Genomic DNA, 26194 nt, shown 5'->3' on the forward strand with positions numbered 1-26194 from the left:
ATGGGAATACATTTCTAGCGTGGCTAGAAGTAATATTTGATGTAAATGAGTAATTTAGACAAACATTATGGTAACTTATTAGGAGGAAGGAGGCAAGGGACGTAGATTGGAGGACAGGATGTGAGAGCCAAATTTGTCATTGCCCATGTCACCAAAACAGGTCACGCAGGGGCAGGGTTAAACAGCCATCGCGGAGCCTCACCAGTGTGTCGTTTAGGAGGAAGGTAGGAAATGCCAGTCCTGAAAGTGCTCGCCCTTGTGAACAGGGATTGAGGGTAGAGAGACATTAAATAGTCTGACTCTTAAAGCCGTGCATATGTACTACTTTCATAAATAAAAACTGAAAACCAATATTTAGCCAAAATGCAATGCAACCTCATAAAGAGGACTGGAAGGGGAAGCATAAATGTGTGTTTGGAAGGGCTTAGAAAAACTAAATCAAAAGTAGGAAGCCACAAGAGAAATCTAGAGTGGAAAATCAAGAAAGCAGTATATTCAGGCTTTTTAGAAATATGTAGGTAAACAGTAGATGAAATAGTGAAAGAAGTTGAACGTGTTGCTCCTGCAAAGGCAGCAGAGAAAGGAGGGCCCAGTGACTTTGGATTAGTACTCATCGTCGTCTGCCATGGCAGACAGAGGTTTTTGTTGTTTGTTTTTTTTAATTTTTTTAAAAAGATTTTATTTATTTATTTTTAGAGAGGTGAAGGGAGGGAGAAAGAGGAGAGAAACATCAGCGCGTGGTTGCATCTCACACCCCCCCTGCTGGGGACCTGGCCTGCCACCCAGGCCTGTGCCCTGACTGGGAATCGAACGGCCGACCCTTTGGTTTGCAGGCCCAGCACTCAGTTCACTGAGTCACACCAGCTATGGTGACAAAGGTCCTGTTTTCTCCTGCAGTTGACCCTTGAACAGTACAGGTTTGAACTGCGCAGGTCCACTTGTATGCGGTATTTTTTTCGACAAATACCTGTACTCTCTTCTGTCTGCAGATGCCAAGGGCTGACTGTGCATTGATCTGTACCATTTTATATAGGGGACTTGAGCACCTGTGGATTTTGGTATTCATGGGGGTCCTGGAACCAGTCCCCCACAGACACTGTGGGACAACTAAGTTTTGGAGGAGCTAAGAGTCCCATGTGGGTTTCTGATTCTGCAGGGGCTCAGTGCCCCTAAGCCCCACACTCAAGAATCAAGTGTTTATAAAAGTGTCTTGTAAATTGATAAGAAACAGGAGTGTATAACCTAGCAGAAATTATCAGAAGATACACTAGGTAGTTAATGGAACAGATGATCAATATTCAAGTAAAAATGTTCACCACCCTAAAAGATACCAGATCTGTAAAAAACTGATAGTACATAGTGTTGACAAAAGCACAGAGAAATGGAAAATCTCAAAATTTTGACAACAGTGTAACTTATATTTTAAAGAGTAGTATAGCACTAACAAAAGTTTTAAAAGCATGTATGCCCTTGGCGCCCCCACCCCCAAATTCATTTCTAGGCACCTGCCCTGCCGGTACAGTCGCAGGGGTGTGTGTACAGGGGCGATCACTGCGACGTTGTAACAGCAAAACTTTTGCAGTAACCTGCACGGTGTCAGTAAAATTCTGGTTAAACACATTGCAGCCCATCTACACATACCCTGTCCCGCACGACTGCAGGCGGAGCTCCCTGGGTCATGTTCAATAAGTGGTCTTGAGTGATACTGTTGGTTACTCTATTCCCCTGTGATTTGTCAGCTTTCCTACTCTGTTCTTGCATGTTAAGGTGGTTCTGAAAGTGATTACAATCTCTTCCCTGCCTTACATTTGCCTTATTGCACTGGTTCTCGTATTTGGCTTGGCTTGAAACCTGTGCCCTGGGAGTCTTGCTTGCCTTTCACCCACCGGCAGCCTTGGCTCATATGATGCGAAGGAACAGTAACCTTGTTTCTTGCTGAGTGACCAAAATACGGTGACTTTCAGCTGCTTTTTCTTTTTTAGGAATTCCTCTTTTAATCAAAAAACCCCTTTGTTTATTCTCAACTCTTTTTCTTAAAATTCAGATTACTTGGGGAAGGGAGCTAGGCAGTGCAAGTACGTAATTCAGATTCTGAAGGACAATAGGAAGTCCAGGAGGGAGCCCTCATCTACCCTGGCTCCCAGCCGCCCAGGCCCTGCCACTGGGACAGTCAGCGGTGTCAGCTCCTCTTGCTCCCTCCAGAGGGATTGCTGTGTGTAGAGAAGCGAAGACACATGATTTTTCTTTTCTTATACCAGTGCCTTTTCTCGACAGTTTTTCCTCCATGAACCCTGGGCTTTTGCCAGCCTCCCTTCCTTGGTTTGTCTGGGAGGGACTTGGATTTGTTCTTCCATTTCAGCAGAGGTGCTGTGATCTGTGTGGTGAACAAGACAAAGGGACAGGTTTCCGTGCAGTGATGAGGGGAGGCAGGCGCGGCCCCCCTCTTCTTCAGGAAGCACCCAGGGATGCGCCGGGTCTCTGGGGCTGTTTAGAAACAGGCTGGAGCCCCCCGGTCGGTCTGCAGGACTCCAGGGGCTGGACGTCACTCCCGCCCTGCCTGTTCTGAGTCTGCACTGTGGACTCTCCTCTGTCCCGTGGTGGCATCCTTCTTTCCTTCTCTGCAGTTAGGCCGGGCCGCTTCCTTCCGAGGAGGCCATCTCTGTACTGGTAATCTCTCGCCCAGATTCCTGTCGTGAGCTTCAGGCCCAAATACCAAATACAAGCTGTGCTCTCGCTGTCCTCACTTGACTGCCCTGCCCCAGCTCCGCAGGCGGGGGTGTCAGCCGCGACTTGGCCCCCATCTTCCTTCCCCCGAATGTTTCTTGACTGTGTCCCCTCCTCTTCGTGCAAGGCTGCTGCTCTTTGCTTATTAGTCTAGGGTTTACAATGCTGCTCTTCCCTGTTAAAGACAAGGGTGGTCATGGATGCCCTTCCAGTGTCGCCCACACACAGGCAGTCACTCCTGTCACGCAGGCTCTCCACTTGCCGGCCTGTCCCTTCTGTCTCATACCTCCGTGTCTGGAGGAGGGAGTCCGAGTCGGTGTCGAAGCTGTCTGAGCGGAATCCTGGGAGGCACGTGGCCAGTGGAGTCAGGCAGCTCAGAGTCCTGGCTCTGACAGCCCCTGGCTTGGGGGAGCCCTTGCAGAAGGACTTCATCGTGGCCATTTATTGATCGGTCACCCTTTTATGGCCGTAACTCCCTCACCGCCCCTCCCCATGCCCTCTGTCGTATGCTCAGTTCTCTTTTATATTGTTTCATAAAATTGTCTTCTGCCAGGGAGGGCTCCTGTACCTCCCCAGCCCTGGCTGTTGGGGCACTTGCTTGCTTTGTGGTGTGGTAGTGCTGGTGTCCTTGGTATCCTGGTCACCAGGATCCTGACCTTTTCTCTCCCAAGGTGTTTCTCCTGCTCCTGTGCACCAGTTCCCAGAGCACAGGCGGGTGTGGTGGGGTGTGGAGGGTGCGGGTTGTTGCTTCATGCATTTCTGTTACTCATTTTATTTCTTACATCTAGCATCTGCATGAGATTGAAAGGGGATATAGAAAAATAAGTTGAATTGAGATAGTAGAAATAGGTGACTCTGTCTTAACTGTTCTTTTATAATAACAAAACTTAAAACTGTTTTTACAGTCCTGGTAGTAGGGACTTTTAAAGTTCATGTTTTCTTTTCAGTAAATTATTTCCGTCCAAGTTGAACTGTCCTAAGCCATCAGGTTCACCATTGATCTGAATATATGAAATCTCTGGCATTTTTATCTCTTATATGCAAATTGTTGACTTTTTTAAAAGTCCTGTGCCAGCCCACCTGTTCCTCTGGAGTTTTCTGTTTTTAGCAGTTTGTAATCTCTTAGTTAATCTACTTGTAAACGTCAGAGGTGTCTGAGCGGAATCCTGGGAGGCACGTGGACAGTGGAGTCAGGCAGCTCAGAGTCCTGGCTTGGGGGAGCCCTTGCACAAGTTCCTTAACTCTCAGTCCCCCTTTCCTGGGGCTGAAGATCAGTCACCTGACAGTTGGGAAAAGTAAGTTAGGCACGATCATGGATGTGAAGCGTCTGGCTCTGTGCTTCAGACACAGCAGGCACCTGACAATGGTTAGCTTCTTGCTTCTTGCTCCTCCTCCATTAACTGACGCGGTGTAGTTCATTAACTTGTTTCTATCCGATGCCTGGTTCTGCTGGTTATTTTGGTGATACCTGGCCTCTGCCTCACTAGGGAGCGCCCGGCAGCTCTCTCTGGCTGCACAGCAAAGCCTGTACACCTCCTCCCAACATCCTCCCTGTGTGTTTCCACAGCTCGTCCCTTGGTGGGACTTCTGCTGTAACTCAGGGATTCTCAAACTTCTGTGTGTTGTCTGTAGTATATTAGTTATCTACTGCTCTCTAACAAATTACTCAAACTTAGCAAGTTAAACAAAACTCTGTATTATCTTGCAGTTTCTGAGTCGTGTTTGGGAGTGACGTAGCTGCTTGGTTCAACTCGGGTGCTCTGGGGTAAGGGCCGCAGCTGCAGGCACCTGAAGGTTTGGTTGGGGCGGGTGGGTCGCTTCCAAGTGGGCCCTTGCACTGGTCTGCTGTCAAGAGATTGCAGTTGCTCCCCTGCTGTGGGCCTGAGGCCTCCTTGCCATCCCTTGAGGGCCCATCCCTTGAGGAGCTTAATGTCCTCCTGAGACAAGCGAGGGGCCTGTGAGAGCAGGGAGGAAGCCACAGACCCTCTCGTTGGTGAGGTCCGTCTCTTAAGTGCCCCTGCTGCCCACCGTGCCTCCTGACCTACTCCGTTCTGTAGCAGCGAGTCACCGAGCACCCCTGCGCTCGGGGCCGGGGGAGTAGGTTCTTCCCTTGGAGGGGAGGGTTGCCAAGGAACTTGTGGACGTACTTAAAAACCACCACCCCTTACTTTGTTGAAAAAGAGTAAGATCTCAAGGCCCCTTTCAGATGTAGTGACAGGCGGGCCAGGGAACCTGCAGTTTGCACCAGAAGCCGCGTGATCCTGGTGCGGGTGTCCCGGGGCCCACGCTGGCCTTTCATAAGAGCTCGTTGGTCACACCTCCACACCGCTGCTCCCGTCAGCAGAGCATGCGCAGCCCGTGCTCAGCTGTGGGCGTCCTCTTTTAGGTCCTGCATCAAGTCCAAACGCCTCCCTGGTGTCCCCTAAGGCGGGACTCCCTCCCCTTAAACTCCTGCTACAGCCCATCGTCTTTCCGCTCTTCGGTTTCCTTCCTCTGTTGCAGGGCTGTGCTGCTAGTGGGACCTGGAAGAACGATTTGCCTCCTCTTGACCTGCTCTCCTGCCATCAGAACGGTGACAGCCCGGCGAGGAGCAGTGTGGCCGTTAGAAGGCCGGGGGGCGGCCCGCACGGCGCTTCTCGGGGTTGTCCCTGTTGTGTGCCCGGCTGGGCCTCCGCTGCGCTCCCTGTGGATGGCGGGTGACAGTAAACAGGTGCATGGAGAAGAACGGCCCGCCCTGGAGAACGTCCTAGGGGAGGCCGCTGTGCAGCAGAGGCGGCCGACTTGGGCCAGGTTTGCGGAGAGCCTGCCTGAGCCCGGGAGGGCGAGGCGGAGGAGCGGCGCCAGCGAAGGGACGGGCTTGGTGGGCGTGTGCTGGCGCCGAGAGGAACGGAGGCGCGAGAGGCCTGTGGCGGCGGTGAGGCCGCCCTCGGCGTGCCGTGTCCTCCGCTGTGTCGGTGTGGCATCCGGCTGTGGAAACAACGGGGAGGTTCGCGTGGTCGGTACAGACCCACCTGTGACGGGTGGAAAAGAGGATCCTGAGTTAGCGCGGCGGGAGCGCCGGGAGAGCGCAGGCCCGCCGTGTCGGGGCGTGGTCTTCCCTTCCCGGGGCCTGACCGGCGAGAGCGAGCGCAGCGGCCGCGCCGGCGCCCCTGCCTTTGCGGCGGAGCAGCTGTGCGGGCCGGACGCCTGCTCCGGGCGCTTCCGGTCGGTACCGTTGAGCTCCGCGTGCAGGCTCGCCGCGTTAGCTGCGCTGCCGGCGCTCCTCTGGACCGGCCGCGAGGCCGGGGCGCGGGCGCGGGCGCCTGGCGCCGTCTCGCGGCTTCCCTTTCGCCCAGCTGCAGTGCGCAGGTGGGAGACCTGGTTCTGGCCAGACCCCTGCGGGCGGCTAGCGCTGGGGACGGTCCGGTTCTCTCTTTCTCATTTCCACTTGTTTGCAAGAGGGTTGGATGAGATGGCCCCTAAGTTTCCGTTGTGTTCTGAGATCCTCTCCCGTGAGCTTGGGCCAGGAGGCTGTGAGCCGCCTCTGAACTCACAGCGCGTGTTCACGCAGCAGCAGCTCCGCGTTTTCCTCGTTCTGTGTGACGGCGGCGCGGCTCTGCTTTCTCCCTGCCTCCCCGGGCTCGCTTGCACGGCAGCACCCAGGTGGCGAATGATAGGGGCAGCGCTCAGTCAGGACGGCGGGTCTCTTTCTCTGCGCGGTGCTTTCCTCCTCGGAGAGCCGTCCTCCCGTTTCCGCGGCGTCGTGCGGGAAAGCGAGCCCTGCTGCGCATGCGACTTACCCAGCTGCTGCTCGCTTCGCATTGGCCAGAGCAAGTCCCGTGGCCGGCACCGCTGGTTAGGGCCACTGGTGTCCGTCTCTGCCAGCCTCCACGCTAAACTACCTCCCTCCAGTGAGCATTTCCTGTAGCGTTTTTATCAGAATCTTCTCATGGAACTAGTTGGCATTAAATCTCACACACTCAGGATGTAGTTTATTGGGACTATACAGGTTTTGATTTACAGAATTAGAACCCCAGGGCTCATACTGAGTCAGACTAAGTTTAGTCACAGGCTGTTCTTATCTGAATCTGATCTTACGCGTTCAAGGGGACAAAACAGAATTCAGACTGTGTTATTGTTCTCTGGGACCTCTGCCGCCTCAGCAAGGTAGAATCAAAGCCTGTGGTATTGGGTTATAAAGCTACTCCACAGTTGCACTGGACTTCATACTAGTCTTTGGTGTGGACTGCTGATCATTATCATTGAATCAGTTCTCTAAACAAAAATTTAAGCTTATATTGCAAACGTGGAATATAATGTATAATAACCTGTGTCGGGGGGATTGTGTGTTTGTTTTTTAGCTCTTCAGAGAAGTAAGAATAATGAAGATTTTAAATCATCCAAACATAGGTACTTTTTGCTTTCTTAAATATTTTTGGGTCTAAATGCATTCTTGAAAGTATGTCATAAGGCTGAACTTGTGTTCCAGGACAGTAGGTACACATTTAATAAAATGTATATCCAGATTGTTCATCATTTGTATTAAGTTTTTGAAATTAACTAAAGATGGGTTAAAACTTAGGTATTAAACACTTGAATTTAAAGCTTTAATGTAGTAGGAACATCTATAATTAGATTGTAATATTCTAATATTTTTACATATTGGAAAGTATATTTAATTTATAGCTAGAGAGAAGGGAATTCTATTAAATCAGAGTTAAGATTGTCAAAGCTATAACTCCTTTTGCTGTAGCTATGTTTCTAAGGAAATATTTACTTGCACATTGAATCATTTAAAAAGATATAGGATACTTGTTATCTACGGGGATTTTGATACACATTGCTTTATAAGGCACAGATTCGTGTTATGTGTCCTCTCTGCACAGCTCTGCTGGACGAGGGCGAGGTGGGCTAGAAGCTACGGAAGGGTCATGGCCTGCCCTCGCCATAATTGTGCGGCCACAGTGAAAGTATGCACATTGACTAGTCCTGGCCCTGTTGTATAGATACCTCAGTGAAAACTTTGGATCTCACATAACATTATGGAGCTTTTTAAAAATAACATAACTGCTTCTTTACACAGTGATAGCTCCTAAAATCTAAAAATATTACTTCAAAACTGACGTGGCTTTTAGGACAGCCAGTTCTATTAGTTTATAATCAAAATCCCTTCTAGCAAATGAGAGGGGTAACGTTTGATATTAAGGTTATCTTATAATTCCCGAGGCACAAGAAGAGAATGGAGCCACAGGAGAGAAAAAGCTGTTTCATCCAATCTAAGCCACCATTATTTAAAAGACATTATTTTACAAACTACTAAGAAGAAAACAGTGCTACCAAGTCATCATCCCGTTATCAGTGATATTAGTTAAAATGTGAAAATATATTCATCTTAAAATCAATAAAATATGTTTGTGGAAAAGAAAAATAACAAGGAATATAAAAATGGGAAGAAAACCTTTCTTTACTTTTTATGTTAACCTTGGGGCTAGCTAGCCAATTCTGGATTTCAAATTCTAACTTTTCACCCAAAAACCCTTTATCACTGTTGCCTAGAGTAGCTAACTCAAACATACTTATTTCATCATTTAATTACTTAAGTTATGCCCTGATTGGCATTCTTTCTACTTATTACTGAATGACATATCTTTGATGATAAATGTAAATGTCTAAAAATTTAAATTCTGATTGGATTAAAATAGTTTTGCCAGGAGAGTTTATTTATATGTTGATGGTTTATTGGCATATATGTCTTAAATTTCTTTTAGTGATTTTTTTCTTGACAACCTGAACATATCATCTTAGAAATATGATAGTTTTATTCATTAGTTCAACAGACATTAAATTCTGCATTAGGCACTTTATTCGGTCCAATACTCTTTATGTTAAAGCATCAGAAAAATAGCCCAAAATATAAAAGATGACTAGCATTTCCCCCGTTTGGTAAATTTAAAGTATGTGTTACCAAAATAAAGTAGAATGCAAAATAGTGGTTTGATAGCTTTAGAAATTTTGGTTATGGTTTTATGAATTAGCAGTAATAGGAATATTATTTCTGTCTGTAACAGGGCATGGTACAGCAGAGTTACACTGACCCATTGAAAATAATTCTTTTCAATTAATTATAGTACAATCCCTTCTACTTCTTTCCATCTCTGGCTTCAGAATGGTAACAAAAGAACCTTGTTTCTGGAGAACTGTGACGTTTCCCAAGCAACAGAAGTCTCAAGTGAAATTATATATAACCTCAAAGCCAGAACGACAAGTGAACAGACTCGCAAGAGTAGAGTAGGTCAGAGCAGTCCCTGCAGTTTGCGAAATAGGAACCCTTTTCCTAAGGTGCAAGGGAAGAGGTGCTGGGAGGGCAGCTGGCCCACAGAGCCGCACGGCCAGACGTGGGAGAGGGATGGGGCTGGACGCATTTCACTAGATGCTGAGTGCATGCTAACATGGTTCCAGAACCCCGAAATAATAATTTTTATGGAATTCCATGCTTTACAAGCTCTTTTCTGTTCTTGTAATATCTGATAACTTTCCTAAAAGCAATTTTTGGAGGGCCAGCTATTAAAATATTAAACAGAAAAAGTTACTTTGTGTAGTTACAGTTTATGTGTACATGGTATATACGTACAAACATTTGTTACCTTTTCTCCTGTATCCTTTTTCCTTGACCAGTGAAGTTATTTGAAGTCATCGAAACTGACAAAACACTCTACCTTATCATGGAGTATGCAAGTGGAGGTAAGAAGTTTGTGTTTTTTTCTTTCTTTCCTTTTAGAAGAGTACGCAACCACACTGCCCATGGGTGGGTGTTAAAGTTTCTTTAATACCCAGTCATAATACACTAGGATGAGACTCAGAAAAGCTGACTGTCAGTGGTTCTGTGGGTTGCTATTGTTTCACTATTACCATTTTTAATTGACAGTATATAAATACTTGGATTTTTTTACTGTGGTAAAATATTCATAACATAAGTTAACATTTTAACCATTTTAAACGTACAGCTCAGTGGTGTTAAGTCATATACGTTGTTGCGTACAGTCACCACCGTGTATCCACAGAACTCTCTCCATCTTGAAGACCTGCAGCTCTGCCCCGGGACACATGGCCTGTGCCCCCCCGCCCCCCGGCAGCCACCCTTCTGCTTTCTCTCTCTACTGCTTCCCCTGCTCTAGGGACCGCGTGCAAGAAGGATCATGCAGGACTTGTGCTTTTGACTGCCTGTGTCACTTAGCATAATAATATCTTGAAGGTTCATCCATGTTGTAGCATATGGCAGGGCTTTCTTCCTTTTTTAAGTCTGTGTAATATTCCACTATTGTATGTATGGCGGGGGTCTGTGTTTGTGTGTGTGTGTGTGTCACATTTTGTTTGTTCCAAGTACTTGGGTTTTAAATGTAACTCTACATTAGCCTTTCTGAAATAATCATGTGTTGCATGTTAGATTGTTTCTGTCAGATTTTAATGTTACTGGGGTCCATTTTTCCCAAGGCCAGAAATGGCGGTTCTAGTGCATATGACTATATTTTCCTTAAAGATTAAGGACTAGTATTACTTGCCTCCAAGGTTATAGAGATGTAGACCTTTTTCTGAAATGAATATACAAGGTATGTCCAGAAAGTATCCAGCTGTGCTCTATGAACAATAGAGACATTTATTAAAAAAGATACAAGATATGAAAAACATTGTACACAGGACAATGATGCCTCAGTTCCCTTCAAAGTAGGCACCTTGGGACCTCACACAGTTCTCCCAGCACCTCCCACTGTTTAAAGCACTGCAGAATCGTTTGTTAGAATCACCAGCAGCTGTCATACTTTCCTGACTATCATTGATGGTCTGAAACCGCTTCCCTTTTAAAGGTGATTTTAGTTTTGGGAAAAACCAGAAGTCGCAGGGCTCCAAATCTTGCTGTAGGGGGGCTGAGGCCCCTGAGTGATTTGATGTTTCACAAAAAAACTGCATGAGACCTGATGCATGAGCGGGTGTGCTGTGATGAAGCTTCCAGTCACCAGTTGCCCACAGCTGTGGCCTTTTTCGTTGTATTTCTTCTCAATCGCCAAAGAACATTGAGGTAGTACTTCTTACTAATTGTTTGGCCTGGTGGGGCGAGCGGACTCTTGATGCACAACACCTTCCCAATCAGAAAAACATGGTTCCCATGGTCTTGTTCTTGCTGCGACTTTGCTGCCCCTTTGGGCGTGAAGACCCAGGTGACTTCCATTGGGATGAACTGGCCTTTCTTTGTGGATATTATGAGGTGTAGACCCACAGCTCATCTCCAGTTATGACCCCTTTCAGAAAACCCACTTGGTTGCTATCCATTTGCATCAAGCCATTAGCGACTGCAGCATGGTGTTCCTCTGCTCTGGTAGCAGAAGCCACGGAACGAATTTTGCCATCACACGTTTCCTGCCAAGGTCCTGCGTCAAAACCTCAGGCACAGTAGTGTTTGGAATTCCCAAATCAGCTTATGCTCGTCGTTCTCGCGCTGTTGATCACCAGTCTTTATTGATTGCAGCCCGTGCACGGTCAACATTCTCAAGTGTTCAGCTTGTTGCTGGCCTTCCAGAACATGGATCATGTTCAACAGATTCTTGACGATCTTTGAAGTATTTGTGCCACACTTTTATTTGCGCTGTACTCATTGCATTGTCCTGGAAAGCCTTCTGAATCATCTGAATAGTTTCTGCTGAGGAAATGTTCAAACTTAACACAAAATTTGATGCAGATTCGTTGCGCTACTCGCTCAGTCATTTTTGAATGCAACAGTCACGTAGCACACATGTTCACTGAACGGCATCTACCGCCCCCCACTGACTAGTACAGTGAAGTCATCGTTCATGTATGTGCATTCCAGTTCCCTCCCCTTGGCTGCCAGGTTACATCGATGTTGTGCAAACTGTTCTTGTTATATTAACCGTGCCTGGACTTTTTTCTGAACAGACCTGGTATATGACCATTGTCTTTTATGAAGATTTTCAGTGGAGGGTTGACATGTTGGGGTAGGCTTGTAGTTTTTGGACCATGTATGAGTTGGTCTGTGGAGGTCAGAAGCTTTGTTGCATATCTTTGTGTGTTTCCTACCTGTAGCACAGTGTCTGGCAGATTCTCAACAAATAAGAATTGAACTGAATTTATGAAATTATAAACTACTGGGAACATACTCTGATTCCGTAGCTTCAGTTGTTTTGGTTAGAGTTTTTTTTTAATCATTAGCATTTTAATCCAGGTTATAAAACCTAAAGTCACAAAGTTGAATCACAGCCTCATTGTAGTGAATTTACCATTAAATAAAAAACTGTAAGCCTGTTGGGAGCAAGAGTAAGTTCTAGTAGGCATGCCTCTGATATCACTTATTCATTCTCCTAATTCGTTGTTAGTTGTATGATTTCTATTTTAAATGTGTGGTTGGAAAATTTAGTTGGAATTTTCACAATTGCATAGCAGCAGCAGCAGCAGCAGCAGCAGCAGCAGCAGCAGCAGCAGCAGCAGCAGCAGGGAGTTAATTGCAGAACCAGAAATCTATGTGGAGCTCTGTACTTGCTGCTCATCTAACCGAGTGATGTTCATTGCCTTTCATTTGTGTAACCTTTGCAGTGCACAAGTGCCTTCTCTTACCTGATCTCTCCTTGACATTCACAATGACTCGTGATGTGGCTGGGCTTTTACCCTTGAGAAATGGAGGCTGGGACTTCTCACTCTGGTCACTTGGCCAGGCCTGGAGCCCAGCCTTCTGAGACCACATAGTCTCTCCTGATTTTGATATTTGGTCATGTCTTTCTTTTTCCATCTATTTTATGTACCAGGGTTGTAGAGATTGCTCATATAAAGGGTAATACAAAAATATCTGAGAAGCATTTTGTTTTCCTTAAAGATTTTCTTTCTTTATTCTTAGAGGGAGGGAGGGAGAAAGAGAGAGAAACATTGAGGTGTGAGAGATACATCAGTCGGTTGTCTTTTGCATACCCCCAACTGGGGGGTACCCGGCCCACAACCCAGGCATGTGCCCTGACTGGAATTGAACTGTTAACCTTTCACTTTGCAGGACGACGCTCAGTCTACTGAGCCAAACCAGTCAGGGCAGCAACAGCTTTAGTAGAAGGAGGGTGGGCTTTGGGAAAGAGGGGAGGGGTCAGTCCAGCCAGTGCCTCTCGGAGGCAGTGCGACCTAGGTAGTGACATGTCCCTGACTTTCTCAGGGACTCACAAACGCAGCTCTCTTTTAAAGAGCATTGTAAAAGTGTGGACCCCTGGTGGTGATTTATTGGCTTCGGCTGTTCTTTTTTTTTTTTTTTTAAAGTGTATTTTATTGATTATGCTGTTACAGTTGTCTCGTTTCCCCCCCCCCTTTATTCTCCTCTGCCCTGCACCCATGCTCCCTCCAGCATCCCCCCCAACCCCAGTTCATGTCCATGGGTCGTACATATAAGTCCTTTGGCTTCTCCATTTCTTATGCCATTCTTAACCTCCCTCTGTCTATTTTGTACCTACTATTTATTCCTCTTCCCTGTACTGTTCCCTCATTCTCCACCCTTCCCCTCCCCTCTGATCTCCATTTTTGTGATTCTGTTCCTGTTCTAGTTGTTTGCTTAGTTTTTGTTTTTAAGTTCAGTTGTTCATAGTTGTGAGTTTGTTGGCATTTTACTCTTTATAGTTTTGATCTTTTTTTTAGGTAAGTCCCTTTAACATTTCATATAATAAGCACTGGTGATGATGAACTCCTTTAACTTGACTTTATCTGGGAAGCACTGTATCTGCCCTTCCATTCTAAATGATGGCTTCGCTGGGTAGAGTAACCTTGGATGTAGGTCCTTGGCTTTCATGACTTTGAATATTTCTTTCCAGCCCCTTCTTGCCTTTAAGATTTCTCTTGGTAAATCAGCTGATAGTCTCATGGGAACTCCTTTGTAGGTAACTGTCTCCTTTTCTCTTGCTGCTTTTAAGGTTCTCTCCTTATCTTTAATCTTGGGTAATGTCATTGTGATGTGCCTTGGTGTGTGCCTCCTTGGATCCAACTTCTTTCATCTCCTGGAAGTCCATTTCCTTTGCCAGATTGGGGAAGTTCTCCTTCATTATTTTTTTCAAATAAGTTTTCAATTTCTCCTCTTCCTCTTCTCCTTCTGGCTCCCCTATGATTTGGATGTTGGAACATTTCAAGTTGTCCCGGAGGTTCCTAAGCCTCTCTTCATTATTTTGAATTCTTGTTTTCTCATTCTGTTCTGGTTGAATGTTTGTTTATTCCTTCTCCAAATTGATGATTTGAATCCCGGATTTCATTCTCTTTATTTTGGTTCCCTTCCCTTTACTGTTGGTTCCCTGTATATTTTTCTTTATTTCACTTTGCATAGCTTTTCACTTTTCCCTCTGTTTTGTGACCATACACAACCATTTCTGTGAGCATCCTGATTAACGGTGTTTTGAACTCTGCATCTGATAGGTTGTCTCTCTCTTCATCGTTTAGTTGTATTTTTTTCCTGAAGCTTTGATCTGTTCTTTAATTTTGGGCCATATTTATCCTGATGCGCCTGTTATGTTAGAAGGGGCGGAGCCTTGGGTGTTCGCCAGGGCGTGGCAACCCAGGTTGCTCAGTTGTGAGGCTATGTGTCGGGGCGGGGTCAGAGAGGGAACAGTGCCGCTTGCTTGCTCTCAGTGGCCTTTCAGTCACTCTCCGCGCTACCCAGAAGCAAATTGGGCCTTTCTGATCCCCGGGTGGGTGGGTTTGTGCACATTCTGGGACCCCATGGGTCTCTCAGACTCTGTGAAGCTGGGAGTTTCTCCTGCCACTGCAACCTCCACAGGTTTATACAGCCAGAGGTTTTGAGGATCTCTTTTCAGGTGCTGGACCCCTGGGGTGCATGATCTGTCTTACTCCCCATTTGTTCCTCTTGGTTTATCCCCACACAGACGTGGGACCGCCTGCCCGGTATGCCAGCCGCCGCCTTGCCAAGTGTCTTCTGGCCCCTCCTACCAGTTTGGATGAATGTTTCTTCTTTGACTCTTCAGTTGTCGGACTTCTTACAGTTTAATTTTCTGGCAGTTCTGGTTGTTTTTTGTTTTTAATTTGTTGTTCTTTTGGTTGTGTGAGGAGGTAAATTTGGTGTATCTACCTATGCCCCCATCTTGGCTGGAAGTCCTGCTGGCTTAGGCTGTTTGTTCTGATCACCTCAGCACAGCACAGTCAGTCTCCAAGACTCTCCTTGGTTGTTTGTGTTTGCCGTTTTGAACAACAAAAGTCACTAAATTTACTGCCGACTCCTCCCCAGCCTGATATTTTTCCGTTTGATAGAATCACGGAATTATAGAATCAGAAGGAATCTTAGAAATCATCCTGATTTTTGCAGATGAAACTAAAGCCTTGAAAGGTGTTCTCTGCCAGCAGCTCCACGGCTGGTGGCAGGGCCTGAACCTGCGCCCGAGGGCTTTCCGTGCCGCCCTCTCCAGGGCCCCGCTGTGAACGGCTGGGCCCCTGGCTGGGCGGAGAGGGCCGCTGCTTGCTGCTGTTTCTCCGACAGGGAGCCTTTAGAGGCTTTAAGTTTAGCTGCTTAATCTGAGTGCTAATACATTTTTAATAAGGCAAAACGAGATCTGAGTTGAATTCCTAATTGATAACTTAGTAATTGTGAGTATGACTTTATGGTTCATAAACCTCTTAAGAGGTTTCTATTGTATTTACGTGTACAAAAAGGTTTTAAAATTATCTTGGCAGACTTGGTCTTTGTGGGAGCAGAGGAGACTGTGAGATGACTGGCCTCGTACGAGGGTCTCTCTCTGGTGCAGGAGCGGGGAAGGTTGTGGGGGCAGAAGGGACAGGCTTGCTGCAACAACTACTGGGTTTCCTCATTTTTTTAAGTCAAAACTGATTTCCATTTGATATGCATATATCTTTAGTTTTCACCTTTACTTGTTTCAACATTGTATATTATTCTGCAAATAGAAAGGTCATTCACTTATAAAATGCTGACATTTTACGAGCTGACACTTAAATTCATAAGGCATCATAGTTAAATGAATTGTTTGGTGTAAATGAACAATATGTAATGCCTTTTAAAAGCCAGTATGCAATCATGCCCTGGCCAGTGTGGCTCAGTTGGTTTGGAGTGTCATCCCATAAGCTGAAAGGTTGCAAGTTCAATTCCAGGTCAGGGCACATGCCTAGGTTGCAGGTTCAGTCCCCCGTTGGGGCACATATGAGAGGCAACCGATTGATGTTCCTCTCCTTCTCTCACTTTCTCCCTTCCTCCCTATCTCTAAAATCAATGAGCGTGTCCTTGGGTAAGGAAAAAAACCCCAAAAAGATCATTATACAATCAAATAACTTGAAAAATATTCTCCATTATTTAAAAATGTATTCAGAGTTAGGGCTAAAAGTTTAAAAGTCAGTGATATTAAGTACAATTCAGAATGACTTTTCCTTCAAAAATAGTTATGTTCTGAACCAGTTGTTGTTGTTTTTTAATCCTCACCTGATAATGTGTTTATTGATGCGGGGGGGAGAGGGAGGGATCGGTTGCCTCCTGTACACTCCCTGACCTGCCCGGGTATCTAACCCACAACCTATAGGTATATGGGACGGCAGTCCAGTTAATTGAAACCACCCAGCCAGGGCTGAACCAGCTGTTTTAAGGTATTAAAATATTTTAGGTGAGCCCTGACTGGAGTGTCTCAATTGGTTGGGTGTCGTCCTGCAGAGTGACAGGTCACCGGTTTGATTCCCAGTCCAGGTACATGCCTGGGTTGTAGGCCAGTCCCCTGGTTGGTGTGTGTATGATATTTCTCTCCCTCTCTTTCTCCCCACTGGCCCTCTCTCTAAAAATAAATAAAAATTTTTTTAAAACTTTTAAAATATTTTAGGTGAATCTTGTCACTAAGCTGATGACGGTGCACTTTGTTTGTATGAAGTAGATGGGATTCTTTCCCAAACACGTTTGCTACCTCATTTGGTAAATGAGGACTGCTTTCTGTGACTTTCAGAGGCCTTGTTTCTTTATCGCAACTCAGCGAACAGTTGGCAGTGCCGACACATGTCCTGAACGCTGTCTCCCGTACCTCACGGGGTGAGCCCCGCGGTCACCGCCTCGGCATCCGCCGGCGCGCTCTCGGCTTTACTGCCGCGCGGTGCCCTGAGCCCCCTGCTCGCCGCCACGGCCGCGTCCCGCTCCCGCCCCGGCGCTCTCATCCTGTCCCTTGCCCACCCTAACCCTCTCTTCCCTGCAGGAGCCAGAGTGACCCTGAGAGAGGTCAGTCCCTTCGTAGTCTCCCCTGCTCCCGCTTAGAGCTGTGCCCAGGCCCTTACCAAAGCCCACTGGACCCTTCAGGCCCTCAGCCTTCCCACCCCTCTTCGTGCCCACCCAGCACCGCCCTCGCTGTGTGCTCGCAGCGGTCCGCCACGTGCTGGCACACGCAGGCACGCCGCCTGCTCCTGTCCCCGTTTTTCCTCCGTAGTACTTCTTTCATCTCACATGCTGTGTATTCTCTTGTCTGTCTGCTGCCTGTCTCCCCTGCTAGGACGTAAACGCCCCAGGACAGGGACTTGCTCTGCTCACAGCTCTGTTTCCCCAGAGCCTGGGCAGGGCCTGGCAGCCAGCAAGTGCTCAGGACATGTTTGTGGGGTGAATGAGCATGTTCAGGAAATGCTGCTTTGTTGCGACCCTGCGGTGAAGACATCCTCTTCAGACACGGATCACTTAACCATTTTAACTTTCTCAAGTTTCAGTGCTAGGTTTATATTACAACATAATCTTTTTTTAAAATGAAAGTTCTATAATTTCAACATGATGATTTAATTTCAAGGCTTTTCTCTAGCTTCAAGATTCTGTTGATGAACTTTGCTCCAGTTAAACTTAAGGCTAACGTAGTATGAATTCCACACACCTCTGTTTATCTTCATACCTATATTTAAAAATAAAAAGTAAGGAATTGCTAAAAATGAGACCTCAATTTATGGGACATTAAAACTCAAGTAGGACTTCTACTTACTTTTATTTCTCTCGATTATAGGTGAAGTATTTGACTATTTGGTTGCACATGGAAGAATGAAGGAAAAAGAAGCAAGAGCTAAATTTAGACAGGTATGAATTTACGTACCTTCAGATTATTTATTTGATAAAGTTATCTAACTTAGACCCTGAAGCAAACAAGTGTTTTCCCATATAAATGGTTATAGGGCCTATTGGATGGAGCAGGGTTTGGCCATTCAGTTCAACAAAAACTTAAGTGCATTTTGTTCCCAAAACACTGTAGTGGAGCTTGCCTGAGTTCTGTTTCTGTCTTTGTAATTGTGATTCTAGTCTCAATGTTAACCTTAGTTTTTGACAGTTGAGTCTCAAAAAAACTAGGTCCTTTCATAACCATTTCCAAGTGTTTAGCAGGAGGAGTGTTACAATGCCTGAGTTCATTATTAGCCTTGTCTTACGTTCGCCACAGCCAGACAGAACTTACTCTGTTAAACAACATAGCCTCCTTGCTCTGCCTTCATGCTGTTCTTTAAAGAGACGCAGACTATAAGCGTAAAGGTGACATATCTCTCCTGTCTTTATTGATAACAATGCAATTTATTGATTGATCATTACTTGCAGACACTGGAATGGGTGCTGTACCTACATTAATATAAACCTTGCAGCAGCCTTGGGAGTTAAGGATCATTATGTCCATTTGCTAAAAATCAGGAAACTGAGGCACTAGCAGATTAAGTAATTTACCCAAAATTTGTTGCCTGGCAAGTAGCATACCTGCCATTTATTCAGGCTTGGGTGCTATGACTCTGAAACTCAAATTTTTAATTGTTATATTGGGCTATTTTTCAACTAGGAATCAGCAAGGTCTTTCTGTAAGGGACCACATAGTGAATATTTTGGGCTTTGCGGGCCATGCAGTCTCTGTGGCAGCAGTCCAGCTCTGACACTGCAGCACAGGCACAGCTCTAGGCCGTGGGTCAATGGTGCATGCACACGATTGTGCCCACAGAGCTTCTCCGCCGACACAAGTGGCAGGCCAGGGTGGGCCTGTGGGCCAGCGTGTGCAGCCTGATTGGAAGGGCGGGCAGGGGCAGGCGCCTGCTTGCTTTTGAATCGACTCCGTGCTCCCACAGTGACAGGTTTTTTATTTAAGTGGCAATATAGCTTCATTTCTGCCAGAACTTTAAAATTTTTATTTTATTCACATACAAGGTTGTAAATGTAGAAGTATAGACAGTAGCTGGAGAGGCAGCTCTAGCTGATTTTCATGATTTCTCTTAACATTTGCCTCTCTTGGTTTGCTTAGTCTAGAGTTTATAGTTAAGGACTTACTTACAAGTTTCTTAACTTTGCTGTTCCTTAAATTTTATTTTAAAAGTTTAAAAAATACTTATGGTACTTGGAATTAAAGCCTATTAAATATCAAAGTTGAAAGTAAGTGTTGGCTATCACTTAACCTCTCTGATCCCCAGTTTTTCTAGCTATAAAAAGAGGAAGTTACTCTTGATGAATTACAAAGTTCTTTTCAGTTCTTTTATTTTCTTCTGTGGCATATGGAAGGAAGCTCCAATTGCTCTTTATTATAAAACCAGTCTGGCCCTTTGCATGGCTGTACTCTTTAATTTTTATAAATTGATGACCTAAAAATTACGATTTTTTTTTGCCTCATAAAACTGAAATTACTCCCCACTCAGGTGAATGTATCTGACTTGCAGGCAGGACGGACTGTGGCTTTACTGGCCGAGGGGAAGGCTGGCGATGGCCAGCAGCTTTGCGCCAGGATCTGCCCCGCAGAGGATGTCGGCACTTACACACCCGACTCTTTTCTGCCATCTTTGCCCATCCCCCTGGTGGGACCTGGCTTGTCAGAGGACTTAGGCATTTACTAACCTAAATTTTGGGGAAATTCCCCAGTGTAGTGAGCAAGGGAACATCCCTGAAATGAGTCACTTACACACGTGTCGCATCTGCCGGGTTTTTTAGGGGAGACCTCCCCAATAAGCCAGTAGAGTCACACCCAGGTCACACACAGATAGGAAGAGCTTACGCAATAGAAACAAGCAGAGCGAGTGTCTGGTATGCTGTCCTGGTCACTGGCAGTGTCTGCGAGTGGAGAGCCGGGGGTCAGCCTGAAGCCAGGGGCCGCAGTGGCAGCAGGCGTCTGGCAGGGCGCCGAGCACGAGCCGTGGCAGCGCTGCGCTGTAGCGCTGAGTGGCCGGACTCGGTTCTTCCAGCCCACCAGGGTGTCTTACGCACACCGTTGTCCAGGCAGGGTCCTCATCCAGATGGCCAGCTTCGTGGTTTTAGACACCAGCCCCTCCTCAAGGTGTTCCCGTTACGCCGCACTGCCTCGGGGCTGACCTGGCCCTTAGCACGTCTGTCATGGCTGGCCGTGTCTCCCTGGTGGATTGTCAGAAGTGTCCAGAAAGTGCTCTCTGCTCTTGCTCGGCACGTTCAGGAAGGGTACTTCCTGTGCTTTGACGATGAGTGACTCACCAGTGCCTGCAACCCTTTCTCCTTGCCACAGTGGTTCCTTGAGACGCCTTGTTCAGACCTGGAAGGATCAAGCATGGTGGTGGTGTTCCTGCTTTTCTCTGTTCCTCATTGCCATGCTTTCCAAGTGTTCATAAGTCGTCATTATTCTGATACAGAAAAGGTTTCTCTATGACAAAGCAGAAGGTATACCACACACAGCACACTACACATGGTCTGTTTTCTGCCCAAAGTTAGCCTTTCTTTCCATATTCATCGGCAGGTGGGTGTTCCCTTTCCCACTCTTTCACCATTCTCGTTCTAGTGACTCCTTACACTGTTTTTGCCTGAGCTCTTGTTCTTTCAAAGAACGAAACTTAAGTTCCTGGTCCCATCTTCTCTCCTGCCCTGTCTTAGTGGTACCGCTGCCTCTGTCCTGTCATGTGTGACCAGAAATGAATTGAGCTTGCAGTTGGACTCTAACCTGAAGGGCACCTGGGTTTTTGGCCTTTTTTAGAAGTAACTGTTTTAAGCTTTAAAGCATAATGCAAAAAGCAATAATGTATTGAGTATTTTTGTGTTACTCTAGCATTATTTTAGCTTTGAGTTCCTTGGAGGTAAAAGAAGAAAATTCTTTAATCTCCTTGAGAAAGTGTAGGAAATTGTTAAATCTGATTCAAAGGCAGAATTTGAAAATAACATACAAGAGGAATGTCAGTAGGAGGGGAAAATTTGAGGGGAGATTGGATCAGGCAGAAGTGAGGTTACCGGTATCCTAGGCAGTAAACCTGTTACTTTGTTTTGGGAAAACAACTATTTCAGTTTCCCTGTGTTCCTGCTGACAGAACAGAAGCAGCGTTTCTAGAGTACCAGCTGCCCAGAACCCCCGCACGCGGGCGTTGGGGCCTGCGGGCCCTGTCGGCTGCAGGCCGTCTGGTCCCCTGAACGGTCACTTCATCCCAAGCTGGAATCTGCTGAGTGAGGCCCCGACTTGGCGTCGCCCCACCCTGACTCAGCTCAGCTTCTCCTTGCCGCCTGTTCCGAACCAAACCCTCACCTGATAGAGCAGCCCCCTGAGTCGCCTTGTCTAGTGCAGGTACGACGGGTGCGTCTGGCCTCCACTTAAAGTCTGATAATGACCGGAGAAACGGGGTATTTTCCTTATAACCCCGGCTTTCTCTCCCTCTCTCTCTCTCTCTCTCTCCCCCTCTCTCCCTCCTCCCCCCTCACCCCCCCACACACACACGGCATACGTGTTTATGGTACTAAAGAAAAGACCAGAGCCCTGGCTGGTGGGGCTCAGTGGACTGAGCACCGTCCTGTGGACCAAAAGGTCTCCAGTTAGGTTCCCAGTCAGGGCACGTGCCTGGGTTGCAGGCCAGGTCCCCACATGGGGACCTGTGAGAGGCAAGCAATTGAAGTTTCCATTGCACATCGATGTTTCTCTTTCTCTCTTCTTTCCTCTCTCTAAAAATAAATAAAATATTTTTTTAAAAAGAAAAAAGTTTAAAAACAAATATACCAAAATAGCAGATGTTTTCTCTGTTTGGTGGTAATACTGGAACTTTTCTGTATTTCCTAAAATTTCTATAATGAGCTTATAAACTTTTATAATTAGAAAAGGAGACTTTTGAAAGAATTACTAGTAAATGTGAAATTTCAGCAAAACAGTTGTTTCACACTGTTAACATAGGACTAATGAAAAGTCACCTGAAAACTTGCCATTTGCCAAGGGTGAGAGGGTCCTTATTGATAGAACAGTAGTCATTTTCATGGTTTGTTGTTCACGGACATAATGTACTCTTCTGCTTTAAGAAAGAGCAAAATGATCCTCCAAGAAGGGAAGTAACTTTAGCCGTCCTTGAACCCACATCAGTTAAAAGGAAGAGAGTGTGGTAGACTGCTGGGAAGGAAAGTAGCTAACAGGAGAACCGTCCTGGGTGAACGGCTGTCCATGACCCATCTAGAACTGCCACTTAGGTTTGCAGTTGATGACAGGGGCCTGGTAAGGTTCCCCAGAACCACGTGGTCCTGGACCAGAGGACAGCTGAGGTCACCCAGATCCTCAGAAATACCAGCATGTTAAGGGATTGGACCCCAGAAGAGATGGCCTTTCCAGTTAAACTAGAGAAATCAAGAAGGACATCTGCACCCATCTCTTCTTGCCCCCAACTCCTGAACTTCAAATTAAAAAGTTCAAAGCTGAAGAAAATTACGTTAGGGGGTCCACACAGACATTCAAGTGCTCGCTGAGTACTTAGCACATGTGAACATCAGTGACATGTTTTCATCTTAGTTACGGATCTGCACCAGTGATGACTGTTAACGTGGCGTCTCTCCTGTCCAGATAGTGTCTGCAGTCCAGTACTGCCACCAGAAGCGGATCGTTCACAGAGACCTCAAGGTGAGCCCGGCGCCTTCCTGGGGTGCCGTGCGCGCGCAGCTCTCCTGCAACCGTGACGCAGCGGAGGCTTGGATGGATGGCGCTCTTATGTGTGACAAAATAAGTCCTATAGTAGTTGACTCTTTTAGTCCACTTACAGTGAAGGGCATTAAAAATAAAAATGGGCTTATTAGAAATTTTACATCACAGTTAAAGTGGCTCGAAGTTGGTTTCTGGAGAAAACCTATCACACCAGCAAACGGACAGGGGTCTCCAAGCGTGCACGCTCTCACCTGGAGAGACGGTGTCCTCCGTGCCATCCAGCCCCCTTTTCTGTTTCTCTCCTGTCAATGGCAGTGGCTCTTGGAGGCCTCCTTCACAGCCCTCCACTCTGCCCTTGCTCTTGGCCTAGCGTAAGGTTTCCTGTTTCACAGAGAAGGCAAACACCAGGCAGAAATTGCCTCAGTTTCCCAGCAAGTTCTCACTTAGCTGCACCTGCGCCCAGCTTTCACCTCTCAGAACAGTCCTCAGTTACAGGACAGTGGGGCACCTCTGTGTTCTGGACCCTGCCTGCCCCTGCCCCTGCCCCTGCCCCCCGCCGCCCGCCCCCACCCAGCTCCAGGTCTCCAGCAGTATTTACAAAAGGACGCTCGTGTCTCTGCCATCTCTTACCAACTCCCCTTCCAGGCCTGCCCTGCTCTCGCCTCCCCCTCACAGCCCTGTTTGTCTGAACACTCTCGATTCTCCCCTCACTGGTCCTCGCTTCCCCTCTCTTCGCGTGATTGTCATCGACTCTTGTTCTCCTCCGCACCCCCTTGCTGCACTCACATCTGCTCCAGTAGCTGCAGTGGCTGCCTGCAAGCCTGTGGCCCCGGTGCACCCCTGAGCTGGAGCGCTCACCCGGGGTCCAGCTCCCAAGAAGACACTCGCACCGAAGCATCCTCGGGCTCCGCAGGTTCACAGCGTGGAGGGCTTCCTGCCTGACCCGGAACACTCGTTTCTCGCCCAGGGGCCTCTGTCTCCTTTGCTCTCAGTCCCCTCAACACCCGGGGCTTTTGCTGCTGTTCCTTAGAGGCCTCCTGGCTGCTTTCTTCGCTGTGCCCGTGCCTGCTGTCCTGGTTCTGACCACCAGAGTCTCAGGCTGGGGGAGCACCCCAGTGTCTTGCTGGCCTTCCTTGCTTCCTGTGCTGCCTCTCCCTCCCCTGTGTTTCCCACAAAGGCAACTGGAGTGGTCTTTGTAGACACAATTACAAATAAGATTGTTGTTTACCTTCTTGAACAGACTTTGCAGTGGCTTCCCATCCCCCGCCCCCCCCCCCCCAGGTTCAACACTCACACTTCCTGACTACCAGTCACTCTGCTCTGCTCTGCTGGCCCTTTGTGATTCAACCATGCATCATCCCCAGCCACTTCTCTCTCTGCATCTCTCTGCCACATACTGTCCTTGTTTATGTTTACTTGATTTTTAAAGAGGGAGAGACGTTGATTTGTCATTCCACTTACTTACACATTCATTGGTTGATTCTTAATGTGCCCTGACTGGGGATCCAACCTGCAACCTTGGCCTTATTGGGACACAGCTCTAACCATCTGAGCTACCTGGCGAGGGCCCTGTCTTTGTTTCTTTGTTTGTTTGCTTGTTTTAAAGATTTTATTTATTTGCCTTGGCTTGTGTGGCTCCGTGGATTGAGCGCCGGCCTGTGAACCAAGGGGTCGCTGGTCTGATTCCCACTTGGGGCACATGCCTGGGTTTCAGGCCAGGTCCTCAGTTGGGGACGCGCAAGAGGCAGCCACACACCGATGTTTCTCTCCCTCTCTTTCTCCTTCCCTTTCCCTCTCTCGAATAATAAATAAATGAAATCTTTAAAAAAAGAGAGATTTTATTTATTTATTATTGGAGAGAGGGGAAGGATGGGTGGGAGAAAGAGAGGGCGAGAAACGATCCGTTGCCTGCCGTGCGCGTCTCCGGCCGGTGTCCAGGCCTGCGGCTGCGGCCTTTCTGTTTGCGGGATGGCGCTCAGCTAAGCCAAGCTAGTCAGGGCTGTCTTTGTCTCTTGACCAGAACATTCTGCCTTATCTTCTAGGTTTTCAGACTGTTTGTCCTGCCTGAAATAGCTCTCATCTCTAATCAACACACCCACTGCTGTCGACTAAACCTTCAGGCAGCGTCTTCAACTGTGCCGCCCTGGGAACCCTGCCCCTTCCAGAGCCAGCCCGTGGTCCCCACACCTCCTCTCTCAGCACTTAATGTCCAAGAGTGTAGCTGCTTATTTTTCTGTTTCTCCCCTTCTAAACCATGAGGTTCTTGAGGGCAGAGACCTTTGTTTACCATGACAGACCCAGGCGCCCTGAGAGGCGATCCCCACAGGGTCGATGTTCGCCGAGCCAGCGGGTCTCACTGCGACCCGCGCCTTGGGTGAGGTTAGGGGTCTCCCCGCCCTGTAATCACTGTCACACAGCCACGCGGTCTGTTACGGAAGGTGTCTGTGCACGTGAAGCAAGTGTTCTCGTTTTAAAAGCCTCTTGAACGATCCTAATTGGAAAAGCTATTGTAAAGTTTGGTTTTTTTTTTTATTATAGAGCATTTGTTGTTTAAATTAGTGCTAGAATTAATCTGTACCTCCTATCTTATGGTTGTTAATGTTTAAGAAATTAGAAATTCTGATTTAGCTTCATTTTTTCTGGAATGTTTTCTCATTTTACTAAGTTGTATTAACTTTATGTTACTGCAAAAGGCTTTTATGAAATGCCTAATTCTGTCACAGTTCTAATTCTGTTTTGGTTAAATTTCATTTTTGTCTTGATGTTTTCCCTCTAGGCTGAAAATCTGTTGTTAGATGCTGACATGAACATTAAAATAGCTGACTTTGGTTTTAGCAACGAATTCACTGTGGGCAGCAAACTGGACACGTTCTGCGGCAGCCCTCCGTACGCAGCCCCGGAGCTCTTCCAGGGCAAGAAGTACGACGGCCCGGAGGTGGACGTGTGGAGCCTGGGCGTCATTCTCTACACGTTGGTCAGCGGGTCGCTGCCCTTCGACGGGCAGAACCTGAAGGTACAAGAAGCGGCTGCCGCCAGGTTCTACAGAAAGCTGGTGGGGCTTCACAAAATGACAAGTGTTAGCGGTTCAGTGTCATGTCAGGAAGGGGTCATGGGGGTTCTGTTTTAACCTCGAAGTTGACTCACTGGTTCTCTTTCCTCCCTACCTCTCCAAAGGAACTGAGAGAGAGAGTGTTGAGAGGGAAGTACAGAATCCCTTTCTACATGTCCACAGACTGTGAAAACCTTCTCAAACGTTTCCTGGTGCTAAACCCAATAAAGCGAGGCACTCTGGAGGTAATCGCATGAGTGAAAATAAGTGACAATTTTGGAGACTCTTGAAAGTATTTTTAGAACTTGGCTTGGTTTGTATGACATACTGAAAACTGTCCCAGGGTTTTTAAAGCAGGAATTGAGGCGTTAAAAACTTTTTTTTTTTTTTTAAGATTTTATTTATTTTGCTGGGGGAAGGGAGAGGGAGAGGGAGGGAGAGAAACACCCATGTGTGGTTGCCTCTCATGCGCCCCCTACTGGGGCCCTGGCCCGCAGCCCAGGCCTGTGCCGGGACTGGAAATCAAGCTGGTGACCCCGTGGTTTGCAGGCCAGCCCTCAATCCCCTGAGCCCCACCAGCCAAAGCTAA

The 26194-nt window shown here is 47.1% G+C and overlaps 1 protein-coding gene across 5 annotated transcripts in view; it reads left to right on the plus strand.

Annotated features, from left to right (window-relative positions):
• Positions 1-26194, plus strand: part of MARK3 (microtubule affinity regulating kinase 3) — an 84895-nt gene that overhangs the window by 33918 nt on the left and 24783 nt on the right. For all 5 annotated transcript variants that reach the window (XM_054567751.1, XM_054567747.1, XM_054567748.1 and 2 more), the window contains 6 exons: positions 7065-7113; positions 9379-9444; positions 17703-17773; positions 22479-22535; positions 25333-25569; positions 25731-25850. In XM_054567751.1, coding sequence (XP_054423726.1) covers positions 7065-7113; positions 9379-9444; positions 17703-17773; positions 22479-22535; positions 25333-25569; positions 25731-25850 — 600 coding nt within the window. The remainder of the gene's footprint in view (positions 1-7064; positions 7114-9378; positions 9445-17702; positions 17774-22478; positions 22536-25332; positions 25570-25730; positions 25851-26194) is intronic.

The sequence above is a fragment of the Pteronotus mesoamericanus genome, unplaced genomic scaffold, assembly GCF_021234165.1.
Source record: "Pteronotus mesoamericanus isolate MK-2021 breed Mesoamerican mustached bat unplaced genomic scaffold, CSHL_Meso_final contig_192, whole genome shotgun sequence".
NCBI lineage: Eukaryota > Metazoa > Chordata > Mammalia > Chiroptera > Mormoopidae > Pteronotus > Pteronotus mesoamericanus.